Here is an 18,998-nt window from a genome sequence, read left to right on the forward strand (position 1 = left end):
GATCCATCATCAGAGCACCGGATGAACCCTTTTGTATGCCAAGAGGGGGTGCAAGCCAGAACCATCCTTGTTCAAGACAAATAATCAGCAGATTATCCCAAGATGTAGAATAAGTTATCTTTGGTATATTTGTTAGGTATTTAGAAGACTGAGCCAAGACGCAGGTTGTGACAGAAAATTATTCTTATCTTTGGGGAAAAGTATGTTTTAGTTCTCCTAGGGTGCATTAGGAAACGTGAAGCTTTCTTCTTTCCTACCACCGATAGACAAACATCACTTACATTAGTTATAGTATATGTGGGCTTTATGAGGACCTGTCACCAGATTTTACCCCTTTAAACTACTAGCACTCTCAGGTAGGGGGTGAAATGTCCTTTTTTTTTAGAATCCCCTCTTTTATGTGAAATCTTGCCTATTTACTTACTATACTTTAGTATAAATATATCCTCCAGTTAAGCAAATTTGACTCTTCTCACCTAATTTTAACATGAAATGAGTCAAGTTTAATGGTTGCAGGGGTCCATTCAGAAGCCTCTATCTTCAGTTCTATGGTTAATAGAAACATTATTTTATGCCATATTTAAGATACGGATATAATCTCGCAGATCACATCAGACTTATGGATTTGTGAGCTATAGAACTGGAGAAACTGACAGCAAAATAGATACAGCTAGATACAGACAGCGAAATACATATTTGTAAATGCAAGCAACCGATAAAGATCCAGTTCCTGCCTATCCAGGTCTGTAGCTCAAAGAATCATAAGCCTGATGTAACCTTTATAAAGATTCTTATCCTTAATAAGCATGTTTCTAGGTGTTATAGAAAAGAAGATAGGGACATCTATAATGACCTGCAACCACTAAACTTGACTCATTTCATGTCAGAAGAGTCATATTTGATAGACTTTGGGGGAAATTTTAATAGGAATATGTATGACAATTCACATAAAAGATGGAATAGTAGAAAGTATGTTTGATACCCCTCCTGAGGGGGCTAGTAGTTTAGTGGGGTAAAACCTGGTGAAAGGTTCTTTTTAATTTGAAAATCCCTTTTAAAGAAACAAGGATTGTCCAGTTATATATGGGTTTTTGAAACAGCCTGTTAAAGGGGTTTTCCCATGAATCAAAGTTAACTTACTGATCAGTGGGGGTCTCAGTGATTACCGAGCTCCGCACTCGGCCACTTCCGTCAGCTCCATTGAGATGTATGGAGCACAACGGTCATGTGTGGCTTCCTGCTCCATGACGAGTGACGAGGGGTCTGACTGAGGTAACTGGGACCCCATCGGACCCCTTGTTCTCGTGATCTGTGGGGGTCTCATCACTGAGACCCCCACCGATCAGGAAGTTGGGCTTTATCCTGTGGATAGGGCCTAACTTTGATTCGTGGGAAAACCCCTTTCTAGATGCCCAGCATTGGTTCATACTGCACCTACTGAGGATGCCACAACCCGTTTTCAGACTGATCCAAGATAACAATCATCAATAATCTCTATAAAGCCTAACCACAATATCAATCAATATGGACCAGCTGGGGAATCTTAGATCCCCACTACAGGACAATACCACATATTACATTCATATATATTTTATTTTTCTCATTATACAGACCAAATGTTAGTCAAAATGAAAATACTCACATCCAAGTATTTGTATGTCCACATTTCATACAAGGGGCCAGATGCATAATTGTGGTTGCAACTTGATCTTGGTGTAAAGTGTTCCAAGATCTGGTGCAAGATGCATTTTGGCAGGACAAGTAACACCCCTGAGAGCTGAAAGTGAGAGTTACTATTAAATTAAGTATATTGACTACTTTATAGCTACTTTATATTACCCCATATCATAAAAAATAATAATAATGAGCTTTACAGGTTTATAATATAGTTAACCTATGATAATAAAGGTCATCAACAATGGCGGATCTTCATTAGGGCTTCATGGGACATCGCCCGGGGCCCCTGGATTCTGAGGGGCCCATCGCCATCCAGGATGCAGACCTAGTTACAGAATATGCCTGCCTGTATGACAGCAGCTTCAGGCAGATTCATCATCACAAACTCCTGCGGAGCAGGAGAAGGGAAAGCAGAACTCACAGAGGAAGCTCTGAGGGTCACTCAATTCATCTTCCCTCCACTTCCTGCCTGTCGGGTCCTGCTGAAGGAGGAAGGGTTCACAGAACATTGTACAGATGCCTCTAAGAAGAGCCGGCTCTTCTGGCTCCTAAACAGCACTCCATTAAATATTTATTATGGTGCCTCAGTCCAGCCAGTCACCCTGCTCCACCAAATGAATATTCTCTGGACAAATTTACAATATACTAAATTGGATGTCATATGTCATATGCCGGCATAGAACTTAAAGGGATTGTCCAATAGATAGGGAATAGCTTACTAATTGGTGGGGGTCCAAGTGGTGGGACCCCCAGATATCATGAGAACTTTGGTCAGTTGTACCACAAAATGAATTGAATAGGTGGTCGCACTGACACTCTGCCATCCCATCCATTTGGGTGTATTGGATCCCTATTCTCTTGAGCTGTGGGTGTCCGACCATTGGGTCACTACGTCCCTATTATTATATACAGTATATTTATATAAGGTCTTATGTTCTTTTACGCTATGTATAACCATTAAAAGGCTGTTCCCCCTTTGGATGTTAGAATGTGAAATTGTATAAAGCGATTCCCATGTAATGTCATTCCCTTACATAGCCTGTCTGCAGTGGATGACATAAGAAGACATATCTTTTCATGCAGATTAGTTTTATTTGGAGAAAGTCACAGGAAAAGGAAATGTTAATGATCTGCCTGGATGAATGTCTTCCCATTGATAAGTGGTGTTCTGTGATGGCTGACATAGCTACCAAAAAGTAAATGAATCTAGCTCAGATCATGTCTTGGATGGGAACCACTAATGGTCTCTTAACAGCGTGAGAACGGCAATGTGTGTGTGATCTACACGGCCATGGGAACGATGCTGACTGCAGATAGTACAGTCGAGACATCATCTGTTATGAGCAGAGAACCCTGGGGGAAGTATGAAAGTCAGGGAGTAGTGATGTGACGTTTGTGAACAAACCGGCTCTAAGAGCCGGATCTTCCACGTGAACGACGGGAGTCGGCTCCATACAGGGAGCAGATGCCTCACTCAACTCTGCCCCTAATCGGCTCACCACACCCCCTTTACCCAATAAAATCGGGTTAAAAGTGGTGTGATGTGCGGTGACTGACTGGCCTGCAGCTCCCTATTATACAGTAATAGGGAGCCGTTCAGGAGCCAGAAGAGCCGCCTCTTCTTAGTGAGCAGGGCCTAATGATCCAGCTCACTAAGAAGAGCCGGACTTCCCATCACTATCAGGGAGATGTTAAAAAGGTTGTCTACTTATCTGTTCCATTAAAAATGTTCCTGCATGTCTTATGTACCTGTGTCTTTGTCTCCTTTGAGGGCTTCAGCCTTTCCCTGTTCCCGCCATGCTGCCCTCTGCATATTTACACAAGTTCCTGTTTCTCGCTCCTTCAGTTGTTCCTAATGGCGAGCTCCACTGTGTCGCTTTTTGTCCGTCTGACTGGCAGACACAGGGAAAGGAGAGAGGGAGGGAGCAGGATAAATCATAATCTCCTGCTATTTATCAGTGCACAGACATGTAAACAAAGATCCACAAGGGGTTTACAGATAGCACTAAAGGAAGCATCAGGGATGATGAATCAATTGATGAACATTCACAGATTATTATTAAGGCTGTAAAGGCACATACATGGGAAATTTATGTAAAAGATTGGCCAACCTCTATAATACAGAATAGTGCTCTTTATACAGATTAAACGATCAGTTAGATTATACACTGTAATAACTGGTGGGGGTAGTATTCTGACCTTAATATGTCAAGGAAAAGAAATGTGTGACATGTTAAGCTTCATTTGTTCTCAAGGGCTAATGAATGCATGCTCTGCACAACTGAGAATGCACGTGTAAGGCACAGGTCTGGAGGAATAGCTGTCATCCAAGCAAGCATTCATATTTTTAATATTAATGACATGTCCACATGATTTGGCATCTATATCAAGAGGGGGTCCACAGAACCTCTTTTATGTGACAAGTCTATATGCTCAGCTATTTTAGTTTAACTTTGGTTGTGGGGAAAATATTTGATGGGTTTGTTAGAGATGCGTTCCTGGAATATGCTGGGACTAGGTGAAAATCTGTGTATTTGGTTTAGAAATTAACTTAGTAATAGAAATTAGAGGATTGTTATTAATGGCACATTCTCAGATGGGAATCAAGTCAAAATTACCAGTGGAGTGCCACAGTCAGTATTGTATATAATAAGTATATAATACTTTTATTAGTGAGCTCATAGAGGGTTTACACAGTAAAATTTCAATATATGCAGATGATACTAAGCTCTGTTAAGTAATTAATACAGAGCAAGATAGTATAATATTACATTTGTGGAAGTTGGAGGATTGGGCAGACAAATGGCTAATAAAGTTCAATATAGATAAATGTACCATTTTGTTATAAACACAAAATACTTGGTAGAACTGCAGCAGTAAATGTTTGGGGGTATTGGTGGATGGTAAACTTAATTTTAGTGACCAGAGCCAAGCAGCTGCTAACGAGGAATATTAAATTAAGTAGGCAAGAAAGGAATAGATTCTCATAATAAGGACAAAGTTTTACCATTATACAAATCACTGGTCAGACCACCAATGGAATATTGTGTACAGTTTTAGGAACCAGTGTATAAAAATGACATAGTAGCACTGGAACGGGTGCAGAGGAGAACGACCAAGATTATTAGGGGAATCGGGGACTAGAATACAATGATAGATTACCAAACTTTGGGTTGTTAAGCTTAAAAAATAGATAGCTGAAGGGAGACCTCATTACAATGTACAAATACCTCAATGGGCAGTACAAAGACCTCTCCAAAGATCTTTTTATATCTAGGACAGGACAAGAGGCATCCTCTACTCCTAGAGGAGAGGCGGTTCTACCATCACCATAGACAGGGGGCATCCTCTACTCCTAGAGGAGAGGCGGTTCTACCATCACCATAGCCTGGGGCATCCTCTACACCTAGAGGAAAGGCGGTTCTACCATCACCATAGACAGGGGACATCCTCTACACCTACAGGAGAGGCGGTTCTACCATCACCATAGCCTGGGTCATCCTCTACACCTAGAGGAAAGGCGGTTCTACCATCACCATAGACAGGGGGCATCCTCTACACCTAGAGGAGAGGTGGTTCTACCATCACCATAGACAGGGGACATCCTCTACACCTAGAGGAGAGGTGGTTCTACCATCACCATTGACAGGGGGCATCCTCTACTCCTAGAGGAGAGGTGGTTCTACCATCACCATAGACAGGGGGCATCCTCTACACCTAGAGGAGAGGTGGTTCTACCATCACCATAGACAGGGGACATCCTCTACACCTAGAGGAGAGGTGGTTCTACCATCACCATAGCCTGGGGGCATCCTCTACACCTAGAGGAAAGGCGGTTCTACCATCACCATAGACAGGGGGCATCCTCTACACCTAGAGGAGAGGCGGTTCTACCATCACCATAGACAGGGGGCATCCTCTATGCCTACAGGAGAGGCGGTTCTACCATCATCATAGACAGGGGGCATCCTCTACACCTAGAGGAGAGGCGGTTCTACCGTCACCATAGACAGGGGACATCCTCTACACTTACAGGAGAGGCGGTTCTACCATCATCATAGACAGGGGGCATCCTCTACACCTAGCGGAGAGGCGGTTCTACCATCACCATAGACAGGGGGCATCCTCTACACCTAGAGGAGAGGAGGTTCTACCATCATCATAGACAGGGGGCATCCACTATGCCTAGAGGAGAGGCGGTTCTACCATCACCATAGACAGGGGACATTCTCCACACTTAGAGGAGAGGCAGTTCTTCCATCACCATAGACAGGGGGCATACTCTACACCTAGAGGAGAGGCGGTTCTACCATAACCATAGACAGGGGGCATCCTCTACACCTAGAGGAGAGGCGGTTCTACCATCACCATAGACAGGGGACATCCTCTACACCTAGAGGAGAGGAGGTTCTACCATCACCAAAGACAGGGGGCATCCTCTGCACCTAGAGGAGAGGAGGTTCTATCATCATCATAGACAGGGGGCATCCTCTACACCTAGAGGAGAGGTGGTTCTACCATCACCATAGACAGGGGCATCCTCTACACCTAGAGGAGAGGAGGTTCTACCATCACCATAGACAGGGGGCATCCACTACACCTAGAGGAGAGGAGGTTCTACCATCACCATAGACAGGGGGCATATTCTACACCTAGAGGAGAGGTGGTTCTACCATCACCATATAGACAGGGGGCACCCACTACACCTAGAGGAGAGGTGGTTCTACCATAACCATAGACAAGGGACATCCTCTTACCCTAGAGGAGAGGAGGTTCTACCATCACCATAGACAGGGGGCATCCTCTACATCTAGAGAAAAGGCAGTTCTACAATCACCATAGACAGGGGGCATCCTCTACACCTATAGGAGAGCCAATTCTCACATCAACATAGACAAAGGTTTTTTTATTTTAAGAGCAGTGACACTATGGAACTCTCTGCCGCAGGAGGTTGTTATGGCGGACTCTATGTACATGTTCAAGAGAGGCCTGGATGACTTTCTGGAGAGTAAAAATATCTCGTGTTGTGGGAAAAAACATCTTGTAGGTTGGACTTGGTGGACATGTGTCTTTTTCCAATAAAAACCTCTGTATTTGGTCCACCGCGGGAGTGGGTGTCAGTGGACAGTGCGGGTCCCAGAGGTGTGACCACCTTCTATCATTTATTTGTGTCATGTACCATGAATATGTCAGAACTATTAAACATGAGTAAACCTCTTTAAAGCATATGGACAGCTCCAGTGTAAAAATAAGACAGGAGAGTTGCTTACAAGTAAAAGCGCTGTGACTACTTTTAAAATCCAATTGCAGGGGTACCAGGTGTTGAACAACAACCAATCTGATATAGATTCCCTTTATTAAGGATAGATGAACAGTTTTAAAAGAATACTCCTTTAAGAAACTTGTTGCATTGTGCTGTATGTAATTGTTACCAGCAGTTTTTTTTACCCCATGTAAATAATGAGTGTTGAATTTAGTATTTTCTTACCTAATAAAATGGATGGGAAGTGAGAGTCCTCAAGATAAGAGGGTACATTGCATCCAAAGAGCTAAGAATATTTGTCATCTAACACCTGAAGTTCTGTAGCCTTCAGCTTGGTTATGTCTCCTTGTGTTTTCAAGATTTACTGGTTTGGTGAACACTTTATCAGTTCCTCTGACCTTGCAGATGTTCAGTGGACGTTTTAGGACAAGATGCTGACAGAAGCCCCATCCATTCACTAACACTATGCAGACATTAGTTCATCTAAAAATAGCTATGTTATCACTTGCAGAATTCTATATAATATTTTTGCTCCTTTTTGTTTTACTCCACAGTTTCATTTTGTTTTATTTTACTGGTAGATTTCCTTTAAGGTTCCTGTTGTTTCTTTTAAAGGGGTTTTCCAGCAAGTGAAGTGAAAAGTCGTGTTTTCCAGAGCATTGGGGTTAACTTATTGATAGGTGAGGACATCAATGGTGGGAACCCCACGGATCACAAGAACAGAGGCCCATTTAACCCCAAATAAATAGAGCATACGGCCACACTAATGGAAATACGTAGCTGAGTGTGCTTAGCTATCTTCATCAGTGTCATGGACATTCTCCAATTTAATTGGGGTACAACTCAACCCCGTTTTACCACTGGGACACCCACTGATCCGTTATTTATGCCCTAACTTGTAGTGACTAAACAAGTGACTGAATAAGTCTTGAAATCTACATAGTGGGGCACATTTACTTACCCATCCCGTCGCGATCCCAGCCGTGCGTTATCCGACGAGGATTCGAGTCTGCCGTGATTCACATAGATCGTGCGTCCAATTTCCTGCATCTGTCACTTCCCCTGCTGAGGTCTGGCGGAGTTCACCTTCTTCTTCCCGGTGCATGCAATTGCGACACAATTTGCTTTTTAAATTCCGCGGTTTGTACGAATCGGATGCGACACAATCCGATCACGTGCTCCAAAAACCCGGGGCAATTCAGGGCAAAATGGAAAAAAATTGCAAAACCCGACAAAAATGCAGTGTTCGGACCCTTAGTAAATGTGCCCCACAGATCTGACAGATTTGGACAAACCGCAGGATATAACTTTAAATGTGTGTCGCAAGATCAAGCACTTACATACACCGGGAAGAAGAAGAAGGCGGACCTGATTGGGTAAATGACACATGCAGGAAATCAGGTGCCGGATCTACGTGAATCACGGCAGAGTTCATTCTCGTCGGACACTCCGGATCGGGGAACGCGCAGGACTGGATAAGTAAATGTGCCCCATAGTGTATACTAGAAAAATACCAATATTTCATAATGACTATTTCACTTTAGCCATTTGTATGCTAGTATGTTAATGATGGGTTATAATGACCAAGAAGTCTCAAAGAGCCGGCTCTTTTCAGTAAGCAAAGGGAGACAGCTCTCAGCATTGAGCGATGGCTCAGTTAACTCTGCCCCTTTAGGACTGACTCCGCCTCTATGTCAGAACCGACACTTTTAGCAACTGAACGGAGACTCCATATATTATATTAAATAGGAAGCCGTTCAGGAGACAGAAAAGAAGTCTCTTTTTAGTGAGCTGAGCCTTACGATCCAGCTCGCCAAGAAGAGCTGGATTTATGTGATTATGGGTGTAAGAACTTCACCGGATTTCCCCCTCCTCCCCCCCACCAGCCTTACATTGAATCAATGAGCAATAATATAGATATTAATGACACACTGGCTCGAGGATGGTGAACTATATGAGATGCTGGCATAGAGAGATGATCTCACAGCAAGCAGAATTATCATAACCTGGCACAAGGGGAGTTTATCATAGCACACATCATCAAACTATCAGCAGGGACGCTCATTACGTTTCTCGTACATCTTTGTATGTTGATGTTGGCGCTTTTGGATTTTTTTTCCAGTCATTTATTTTGCATCTGTTTTATTTGCTTTAACTTTAAATGGCCTTTTTAGCTGGGATGACTTCCATGTTTGACGAATACAACCAGTGAAAACAGAGCGGTCCTTCCAAATGTTTCCTGGTGTTTTGCTAAAACTCGTGTCTTACACAGTCAGGTTGCCCTGTATTTTACAAACTTGACTTTGGCTCTTGTTAAGAAGCTATCTAGGCCGGCTTCCCCATACACATGCTTCTCTCACTGAGCAGTACATATATGATGAGCGAAAGAGGGGAGAAAGCCCTAAGCTCATCTATCTTATTTTCGACTGCCAATCCTTGTCTCTCCATCATCTGTTGGGTTTTCTGGAGTCCAATGCATGTTAGATTGAAAGACCATCCAGCCAAAATTGTTGAGTTCAGCTAATGCACATTTAATATATATGGTCAGATTAGATAAAAATTGTGTGAATGTGCCAATCTCATCAGCTTCAACCATCCATCTAATGTCTACGGGGCTCCAGATTCTCTGCCAACATTGTATAAGGAGAATATGTGAAAGTTGTAGTTCAACAATCCAATCCTTTCATTATGGGGAGATAAACCACTGCCAGAAGACTCCATTCTCCATTTGATGCAATTTTGGCTGAACCAATTGGAGCCAAGAGACACAGCTGTTGTGTGAATAAATGCGTGTCGGACATCTGTCTAATTTGTATAAAAGTTTTAACCCATTCCGACATGCGCTGTAATAGTAAGGCATGCGTCGGGAGCGGTTGAAAGGAGAGAACTCATGTGCCAGAACCTCTCTATACAAGGTGGGTGTTTACTACATAAAAAACCCTGAAAGTTCGAATCACCCCCCTTTTCCATAGAACTGATATAAAGATAAATAAACAGTAAAAATCGTAAACATGTTAGGTATTGCCGCGTCCAAAATGTCCAGTCTATCAAAAGATAATAACGGTTATTCCCAGCTTTTAACTTTGCAATGGAAAATAGCACCAAAATATCCAAAATGCTACTTTTTCGCCATTTTGCAACATATATTTAAATAAATATGTAAAAAATATAATAAAAAGTGATCAAAGGGTCGTACAGTCCTCACAATGGTAGCAATAAAAATGTCATCTCATCTCGCAAAAAATGACCTGTCCGTACAGCGAAGTATGAAAAAATTATTAGCGCCAGAAGATTGCAAAATGAAGAATTATTTTTGTACCAAATGTTTTAATTTTCCTAAATGTATTAAAACACAATATAACCTATATAAATGTAGTATCTTGTTTGGCGTGCACAGTGAAAGCCATAAATACCCAAGAAAATGTCACAAATGTGTTTTTCCACCAATTTCACTGCATTTGGAATATTTTTTTCTGCTTCCCAGTACACGGCATGGAATATTAAAGAAGTTTTCCCACAAAGGAAAGTTAGGCCCTATCCATGTGGGGCCTAATTTGCAGATCATGAAAACGAGGGGTCCGTCGTAGATCAGCTCCATACAGATTAATGGAGCAGAACGGTCATCCACGGCCATCTGCTCCATTGATCTGATGGAATGACGAGGGGTCTGACGGACACCTCGTTTCCGCGAGCACTGAGACCCCCACAGGTCAGCAAGTTAGGTCCTATCCTGTGTATAGGGCTTAACTTTCCTTCGTGGGAAAACCCCTTTAAATACCGTCACTATGGAGTGAATTTTTTATGCAGTAAATATGCCCTCAAAACGTGCTTTACGTGGAAAAGTAAAAAATGGGAAAGATTTTTGAAGGTGTGGAGTGAAAAATGGAAACGCAAAAACAAAAAAAGGGCCTGTTAAGGTGTTAAAACTTTTCATATATAATGTACTTGGCTCGCTTTCTGTACCTTCACTGAATGTCTGCTTCTCATAAGTTAGTCTTTCGACCTAGATTTAGCCCTTGTCTCTAATGTCGTGATGCTGGCTTGTCTACTGGTTATTCCTCTATATGCAGTTTGAGTAACTTCCGATAATATTCTGGCCCTTTCTGGAATTGTCTCCTCTCTTTTTAATTCTTGTTTTATTGCTTAGAAGCATCACTTAAATACAGTCTGGCCTCAAATCATAGTTGCAACCTGGACCGACCCATTTTGTGATGAGGAATAGTGAACACTAAACTTAGTCTTAGTGTTGGATTTTAGGGAGCTTGTTTTGCCTATGGAACTCTATACATCCATTACATGTACCCTGTATAGTTTGTGTTATTAACATAATGTACATAAACCTTAAACTACAGCTGAGAACTTTGTGACTCTTTTTTTCTCTACAACATAATTAGACACCAAAAACTAAAGGTAACTGATAGATGAATACACTGTGCAAAGAATAGTACAAATGTATTTCCGGCATAAAGGGCTTGTCATCAGCTCTGTGTCCATATGTTACATCCATGATATATTTCGCATTATACACTTTTTTGGCTTTGACAGCAAAATAAATGAAAAAACTAACGACAATATACATCAATGCTTTACTCTCATGTTCTGGCTTGTTCTCTTAAGTATTATATATAAGGGTATCAATAAATATTTATAGAGAAAATAATGGCCTTAAATAGTGATCTTATAATTCTGTGTAGTCTTTCCAAATCTATGGAAAAGTTGATAAAGTATAGAAAACTCTAAGAGCTGCCAGATCTTTACATCATATTGGATCTAAATTTAGCATGGAAAATACGCATTAAATCTGATATAATCCCCAGAGTTTCTCATTTAAAGCCAAAGCCAAAACACATATATACTGACCAGACATCTGAGGTTTTCATTATGATTTGTTTTTGCAGATTTGTTTTTACAGAATTGCATTTACAGCCTTCCCAAAGCTTTGACACAGTGCAATAAGCGGGGTATTCATCGGGAGACGTTACTAGTAAAGTTTAATGCTGATTATTTCCCACTGGTGGCCTATATACGCCTATATATACATCAACAGAATAGTAATTCAGTAGTGGGATTGTCAAAAATCTTGTGTTACAGCTGCAAAATAACAACCATTGTTATTTCAAACTATTTATGAATACTTAAACAACCAGGTGTTACCATAACTTTGTCAAAGGGGTGTGTCCTTACACTGTCTTTGATAATTGGTCAATGATTATTTGTGTCATGGGAAGCCCCCGCTTCCTTACTGGAAACAGACAGCTTTTCCATGATCTGCAGGACTGTAAGAAAAGAAGTTATTTCATGGGAAATCATAGAATTGATTACAAAAACATGTGTAGAAAATGGCCTGATTCTTTCTTAATCTATCATGTATTTTAATGCAGTTATTGATGAGGAGTGGCAGAAGACACAGTGCATGCCCAGAGAAACCTGTGTAGATGTTGGGAAGGACCTTGGTACGGCTACCAGCACGTTCTTCAAGCCTCCGTGTGTTTCGGTGTACAGATGTGGAGGTTGCTGTAATGAAGAGGGGGTCACCTGCTTGAATACCAGCACTTCTTATGTCCTGAAATCGGTAAGTAATGTTTACTGCTGGATCCCCACTGATGAGATCGTTATCTCCTGCCCTGTGGATTGGGGATATCAGTAAAACATAGGACTATTTCATTATGCCATCTATCACAAGGTGAGCCTTGACGTTGAAGCATACCTATGCCCTATCTACAGGAGAGGACTAAGTAGGGTAGATGAGGAAATTGGGTCTGAAATTCTCCATAATCTTATCCTGGATAACACCCATCTTCCACATCACCGCAGGAGTGAATGGAGTTTTGGTTGAGTAGGTGCAACACTGTTCCATTCAGGAGTACTGAGGAGACATGCAGATGCAGTAGGACCCCAACCATGTTGGTCATCCATGTAGCACAAATTAAAAATTTTCACCTGCTAAAAGCTTCTCACATTTTCCTTGACCCTCTAAAAATGGTGGAAAAAAAGCTAAAAGTTTTTAACAATTTAAATCTGGCACCAAGCCCTCCCTGTATCGTAATAAATTGTCATTACGCTATTTTTATCTTAGACATTTGGCAACACATAAAACACAACACATCACCATCTCATTTCTAACTAGAGGTCATTGGTTTTAGCTCAGGCCTCAAATACTTTGTCCAAATCAGAGACGTGTTATAAGAAAAATCTGGACTGAACTTCATTCCAGATACAGATGTGTCTTCTCTATTAAACAGAACGGACTCTATAAAATGAAATGGAAAATTGACCCAAAATTTTTTCTCCATTCCTTCAGACTTTTGGTATGGAGCTAATTCATTTATGGATGTTTTTCCAAATGGACAGCCAATTATTTTGGACATATCTTAATGTATCTTTATCCAAATGTTTACATAGCCATTGGTCAGACTCAAGGTTACTTCGCAATAGATCATTTAACTAGAAGTGAGTAGAACATTCTATTATTGTCCATGTTCACAATAATAGGATCAAAGGGAATTGATAGCTTTAAACTCTGCTGTTGCTGGAGAATTTGAAGAATGACACAGACAAGAAGTAAATCAAGCATTAAAGATGTTAAGGTCAGGAAGGAATTCATTCTGCTTTTGGAGTTTGCCTTTGAGGGACAACTTTTCAGGCGTATGGAGTCTTAATACCCCTGCATGCTCCATTGGGGATTCTGGGTAGGTAATATGCAAATATGTTTTCCAGTAAGTGAAAAAGAAATCTATATAGGAATGTATAACTTTCATGAAGACTAGTGACATAACATGGAATAATAGCCAACTACCGTAGTAAGTCTTTTCCAAAAGGAATAGACACCCAATTGGATACATCTCAGCGAGTCTTTGCATCTTATTAGTACAGTAATGGCCATGGACTTAGGTCAGGAAGGAAATATCCAGGAGTCCACAAATTATTTGCTAGAATTATACTCAAAATTATCAATCTGTGCATGCTGAGAATCTAAATGTGAAAAGTAACACATACTGGCCCACATTTATTAAAGGGAACCTACCACCCCGATTCTACCTAAAGGTAGAAGGGGTGGTAGGTGGATGAATGGGATGTGAGGATAGCCCTTTTTTGGGCTAATCCTCACGTCCCGGGTGTCTTTTAGAAAACTTTATTGCAGGCATATGTAAATTTTATTAAGCGGCTACTGGGGCGTGGAGTAGCCGGACATGAGGCTACTAGTCGCGGCTACCCCACGCCCCAGTAGCCACGTTACTCCGCCTACCATGTAATCTTCGGACGCAGAACGCAGGCCTTCGGCTGCGCGGTCACGGCTCCAGGGCCGAAGCTACTGCGCATGCGCAGAAGGCCGCGGGTGCCGGGGGACTAGGGCGAAGATTACATGGTAGGCGGAGTAACGTGGCTACTGGGGCGTGGAGTAGCCACGACTAGTAGCCTCATGTCCGGCTACTCCACGCCCCAGTAGCTGCTTAATAAAATTTACATATGTTTGCAATAAAGTTTTCTAAAAGACACCCGGGACGTGAGGATTAGCCCAAAAAATTGCTATCCTCACGTCCCATTCATCCACCTACCACCCCTTCTACCTTTATAGGTAGAATCGGGGTGCTAGGTTCCCTTTAAAGTGTCTGCACCAGTTTTCTGTCTGACTTTGCACTGGAAAGAACGTGCATCTCTTCGTCATCCAAGACAACCAATCCTTGTATTTTTCCATTAGGTTTTTCAGATTTCTGTCCCTTTGACTCAAGCGCCAGAGCCTATAACGATCAAGGTCGCCAATCACACAAGCTGCAAGTGTTCTCCCACTGGCTCCCGTCACCCACCGACCATCATCCGTAGATCAGTGCGCTATCCAGAATATGGGTAATTCATCCGAGATTTCTACACTTACTACTATTAATAGTGTATACAATACTCAGGAAACGCTCTTTATCAAACCAATTTTAAAGGGTGACTGACTCAGAGTCTGGCATTCATTATGCTTTGTGCAGAACATTTATTTTAAGGGCTGATAAAAGCGTGCCATTATATTTTCCACCTCAATAACATTCCTCTTATTGAAGAGGAGGCATTTAGGTTTTAAAAGCATTATATAAAGGATTTTTCTTGTATATCTAGTTGATACCATATTTGTATGTTTCTTTCTTGTATTTATCCATTAATGTATCATGACCTCCATACAACACTAGGGGCAAGAACAATGTAGACTAAGATAGTTCTCTCTTGTGTTTGGTTTGTCTGACATGAGCTTATTTGTACTATAGGAGTCATATCGGCTCTATGTCAGTGTATAAGAACCCTATCTAAGGGTGCATTCACATGGCTGTCTGGGGGGATGTATATGCGGTTGGAAATTTGCGGCCCCATATATGTCCAATAAATGACAATGGCGTCCGGCGGTGGTATGGTGCCACATCTGTGGCACCGTTCTGTGCCGTACACGGGGAAAATAAAGAGCATGCTCATTATTATTATGGATAAGCCCCTTTAAAAAGCTGCCCGTTTTTCAGGAGCTTTAAAGGATTTAAAGGGCCAGCGCCTCTCTGATTGGCGCTGTCTCTCCCGGGTTTCCTTGAAGGACGGCTGTTCCAAGGATTTCTCTATGAGCTTATAGCCCTAGAGAAAGCTCCCTTGTGTTGTTCCATGCATTCCTGTACCTGCCTGCCTTGATCTCCCGTTGCCGTTCCGGACCTGACCTCTGACCTCGGCATCTGAGCCATCAGCCCTGACTTCTTGCTTGTTCCTAACCTCGAGCCTGGACTCCGTTTCTGTACCACGACCTTGGCTGCCACCACGGGCTGGTCCCACCTGTGGAACGACCTGGAAAGACCATCCCTTTTTAAGTTGGGCTCTGGTGAAAACCAGGTGCCACTTAGATTCCGGTCCACTGACCCCAAACCCTGACAGTCGCCCAGCAGTCCTTGCAGCTTCACAAGCAGAACTACTTGGTCAAGTCACCGTGGCACTGCAACAGCTGATTTCCTCTGTGCACCAGCTTCAGGTTTCAGCGACCATTCCTGCGGCAGTTCCTGCAACCCCTCCCATTACTCTAAATTATCTACCAGCGGCAGAACCTAGGCTTATACTCTCTATGCCTGACAAGTATGATGGCGATCCCAAGTTGTACAGGGGCTTTATCACCTAGTGCCCGCTGCACATAGAACTAAAGCCATCCCAGTTTGTCACCGAACGCTCCAAAGCATTCATCGTCAGTTTACTTTCCGGGAAAGCCCTGGCCTGGGCTACACCTCTACGGGACAGAGGCGATCCAGTCACGACCACCCATACTTCATTCCTGGCTGAATTCCGCTTTGTGTTTGAGGAACCCGCACAAGCCTCCTCAGCTGAAACGCCGCTGCTGGACCTGCGCCAAGGAGACTTGACCGTGGGCTAATATGCTGTCAAGTTCCATACCTTGGCTTCTAAGCTCTCCTGAAACGACGCTGCCATGGCTGCTACTTTCTAAAAGGAATGCTTTTCAAAGTGTCACATGTGAGACATACTGTTATTTACCCATTAATGGCTTTTACAGGTTCCATTTTTTGGCTATTGACTTAATTTTACTACATTTTGAAGTAAATGCAGTTTATTTTTAACATGGTCCCACTCATAATTTTTACAATTTAACAACTTAATGGGAATCTGACACCACAAATTGGTCCAATAAACCACTACCTGTATATTGTGAAACAGCTAAACACCTTCCAGATCATGTTTCTTTCATGACCCAGTGTGGTGGCATCGTCCAGAAATATCAACTTTAAAGTGAGATGTAAATTGGTTGTAAAAAGTAAAGGGGGGCGGAGAGTTTAACACTGAAGTCAAGCTCTCCTTGCCTCAGAATAGCCCGATCTCCTGAAGTCTGGCAAATGATGTCAAGAGAAAAAGTCGGGAAAGGTGGGGAAAGCTTGAATTTAGTGTTAAAGTCTCTGTCTCCTTGACTATATAAAACCAATTTACATCTCACTTCAAAGTTGATTTTTGGATGATGTCACCACACTGGGTCATGAAAGCAACATACTAAAATGGCCTTCAGGACAAAGCACTGTTTTCAGTTTTCCATCCTCTAATTCCGAAAGACATAACTTTTTAAAACATTTTTTGACATGGGCACACGAGGGCATGCTTTTTCTTTGCGGAAAGAATTTTATTTTCTAATCGGTTAATTTTTTTAATGGTAAATGTGGCTTGATGATTAAAATATATTAACTCTTTTCTGTAGGTTAACAGAATAAAACGGCTATGGCAGCGCAAGTTTTTAAAAACATAATAAAATCATTCTGTAGGTTAGTACAATTAGGGAGATAGCAAACATGTAAAGGTAGTTTTCTTATGTTGTACTACATTGGGGTACATCTGACTTTTTTTATTCCATTCTTTAAAAAACACTAGAATTGCAATTTTGAAATATTTTTTTATTTTTATTTTGTATACACTCCACAATACAGGTATAACATAACTTCATTCATTTTTAACCAAGATCACTATGGATGCGGCAATACCTATGTTGTGTATTTTCTAAATTATTTTACTTTTTTTACACTAATACAGTATGGTAAAAGGGGTGATTTTGTAGTGTTTTTTAGTTGTATTATTTATTGATTTATTTTTTAACTTCTCTCCTTATAACTCCTCTCGTTGTAATTTCTCTCCTTAGCTGCCGTGATTAAGTATGTCTGTTTAAACCCCTTGTATAATTTTTTTTAAAAAGGTCTTCTAATTTTACTTTCTATCTTTCTTTTGTAATAGTTTTTCTTTGTAACTAGGGCTCCCACCTAACACTGATATCCTGGCAGTCATATAATTAATAGAGTAACCTCAAAAATTGCCAAAAAATTAAAGTGCCCTCAGGGGTCACCTATAGCATCAGCCTTCATATTTCTTGCATACACCACCTGCTGGAGACCTGTCAAGCTGTAGGCCTGTCCTTTGCTCCGAATACCAACTTTACACAGACTCTGGCCAAATGTAAATAAATTAATTACCCGGAAAACCCCTTTAAAAACATATTTTTTACTTCAGTGGCTACAATATTCAGCTGTCGCATCAATCAAGCAGCAATGTAAAGACTCTATGGGGCAGATTTATCAAGCTGTCTGAAAGTCAGAATATTTCTAGTTGCCCATGGCAACCAATCACAGCTCCCCTTTAAGTTATTCATGAGCACTGGTAAAATGAAAGCTGAGCTGTGATTGGTCATAGGCTTTAGGGACTGCTCACTTTATATACCATATACACTGGTAGATGTTAACCTGTTAAAAAACGAATCCAAAAATATAGTGGGGCACATTTACTAAGAGTGGTACAAATTGCATTAAATGCTTTTCCCTGTATATAATGCAGGGTGCACCAGATTCACAAAGAATGGGCACCAGAAATCATGAATCTGTTGCTTCCCAGCACTGGCCTGACAGAGTTCACCAACTTTTTGTGGTGCACCTTTATCATAGGGCATGCGACAGACATTGCATGATAAATCTGGCCCCAAAACGCCCCCTAATTTGCCACAAAAGGGTCGCGTGTGACACAATTGTGGTGCAGACACTTCTAAAATACCTGTGCAAGCAATTTACACTGGAAATAATGTGCAAAATCTGACCGAAAACTGGGGCAAAACCCTTAGTAAATGTGCCCCAGTATCTGTGAAAATACATATGCTCCAGAATCTGAAATACTGAAAACCGCATAACTACCATAGTTTGGACCCACTAAGAATTCGGATTTGGACCAAAAATTGAAAAGTAATAAAAAGTCTGAGAAAAAGTCATAATAATGTTTGCTGTGCAAAGATATTAAAATTCCAAAGTAGACTAAATGAAACTGATAAACAAATATGCAAAGCCATTACACCGTTCCGTAAAAACGTGATTATACAAAAAAAAAAATGTATTACTAAAATTTCCCAAAAAAACCCTTTCTTTTGTCGGCACGGGATGCTCTGAAATCGCCGATATGTCTGTGAAATGTAACAAAATGTAACAGAGTTCTGCGTGTCTAATGAAACTTCTTACACAATAAGCGAAAATTCCGGAGAAAAAAAAGCGGGGCCATTATTGTCTGCATTCCTCAACACATG

At 41.5% G+C, this 18,998-nt stretch overlaps 1 protein-coding gene across 2 annotated transcripts in view; it reads left to right on the forward strand.

The window, feature by feature from the left end:
• Positions 1 to 18,998, forward strand: part of VEGFD (vascular endothelial growth factor D) — a 41,622-nt gene that overhangs the window by 12,490 nt on the left and 10,134 nt on the right. For both annotated transcript variants that reach the window (XM_072138455.1, XM_072138456.1), the window contains 2 exons: positions 12,322 to 12,512; positions 14,640 to 14,785. In XM_072138455.1, the coding sequence (XP_071994556.1) occupies positions 12,322 to 12,512; positions 14,640 to 14,785 (337 nt within the window). The remainder of the gene's footprint in view (positions 1 to 12,321; positions 12,513 to 14,639; positions 14,786 to 18,998) is intronic.

Source organism: Engystomops pustulosus, chromosome 2 (genome assembly GCF_040894005.1).
Source record: "Engystomops pustulosus chromosome 2, aEngPut4.maternal, whole genome shotgun sequence".
Taxonomy (NCBI): domain Eukaryota; kingdom Metazoa; phylum Chordata; class Amphibia; order Anura; family Leptodactylidae; genus Engystomops; species Engystomops pustulosus.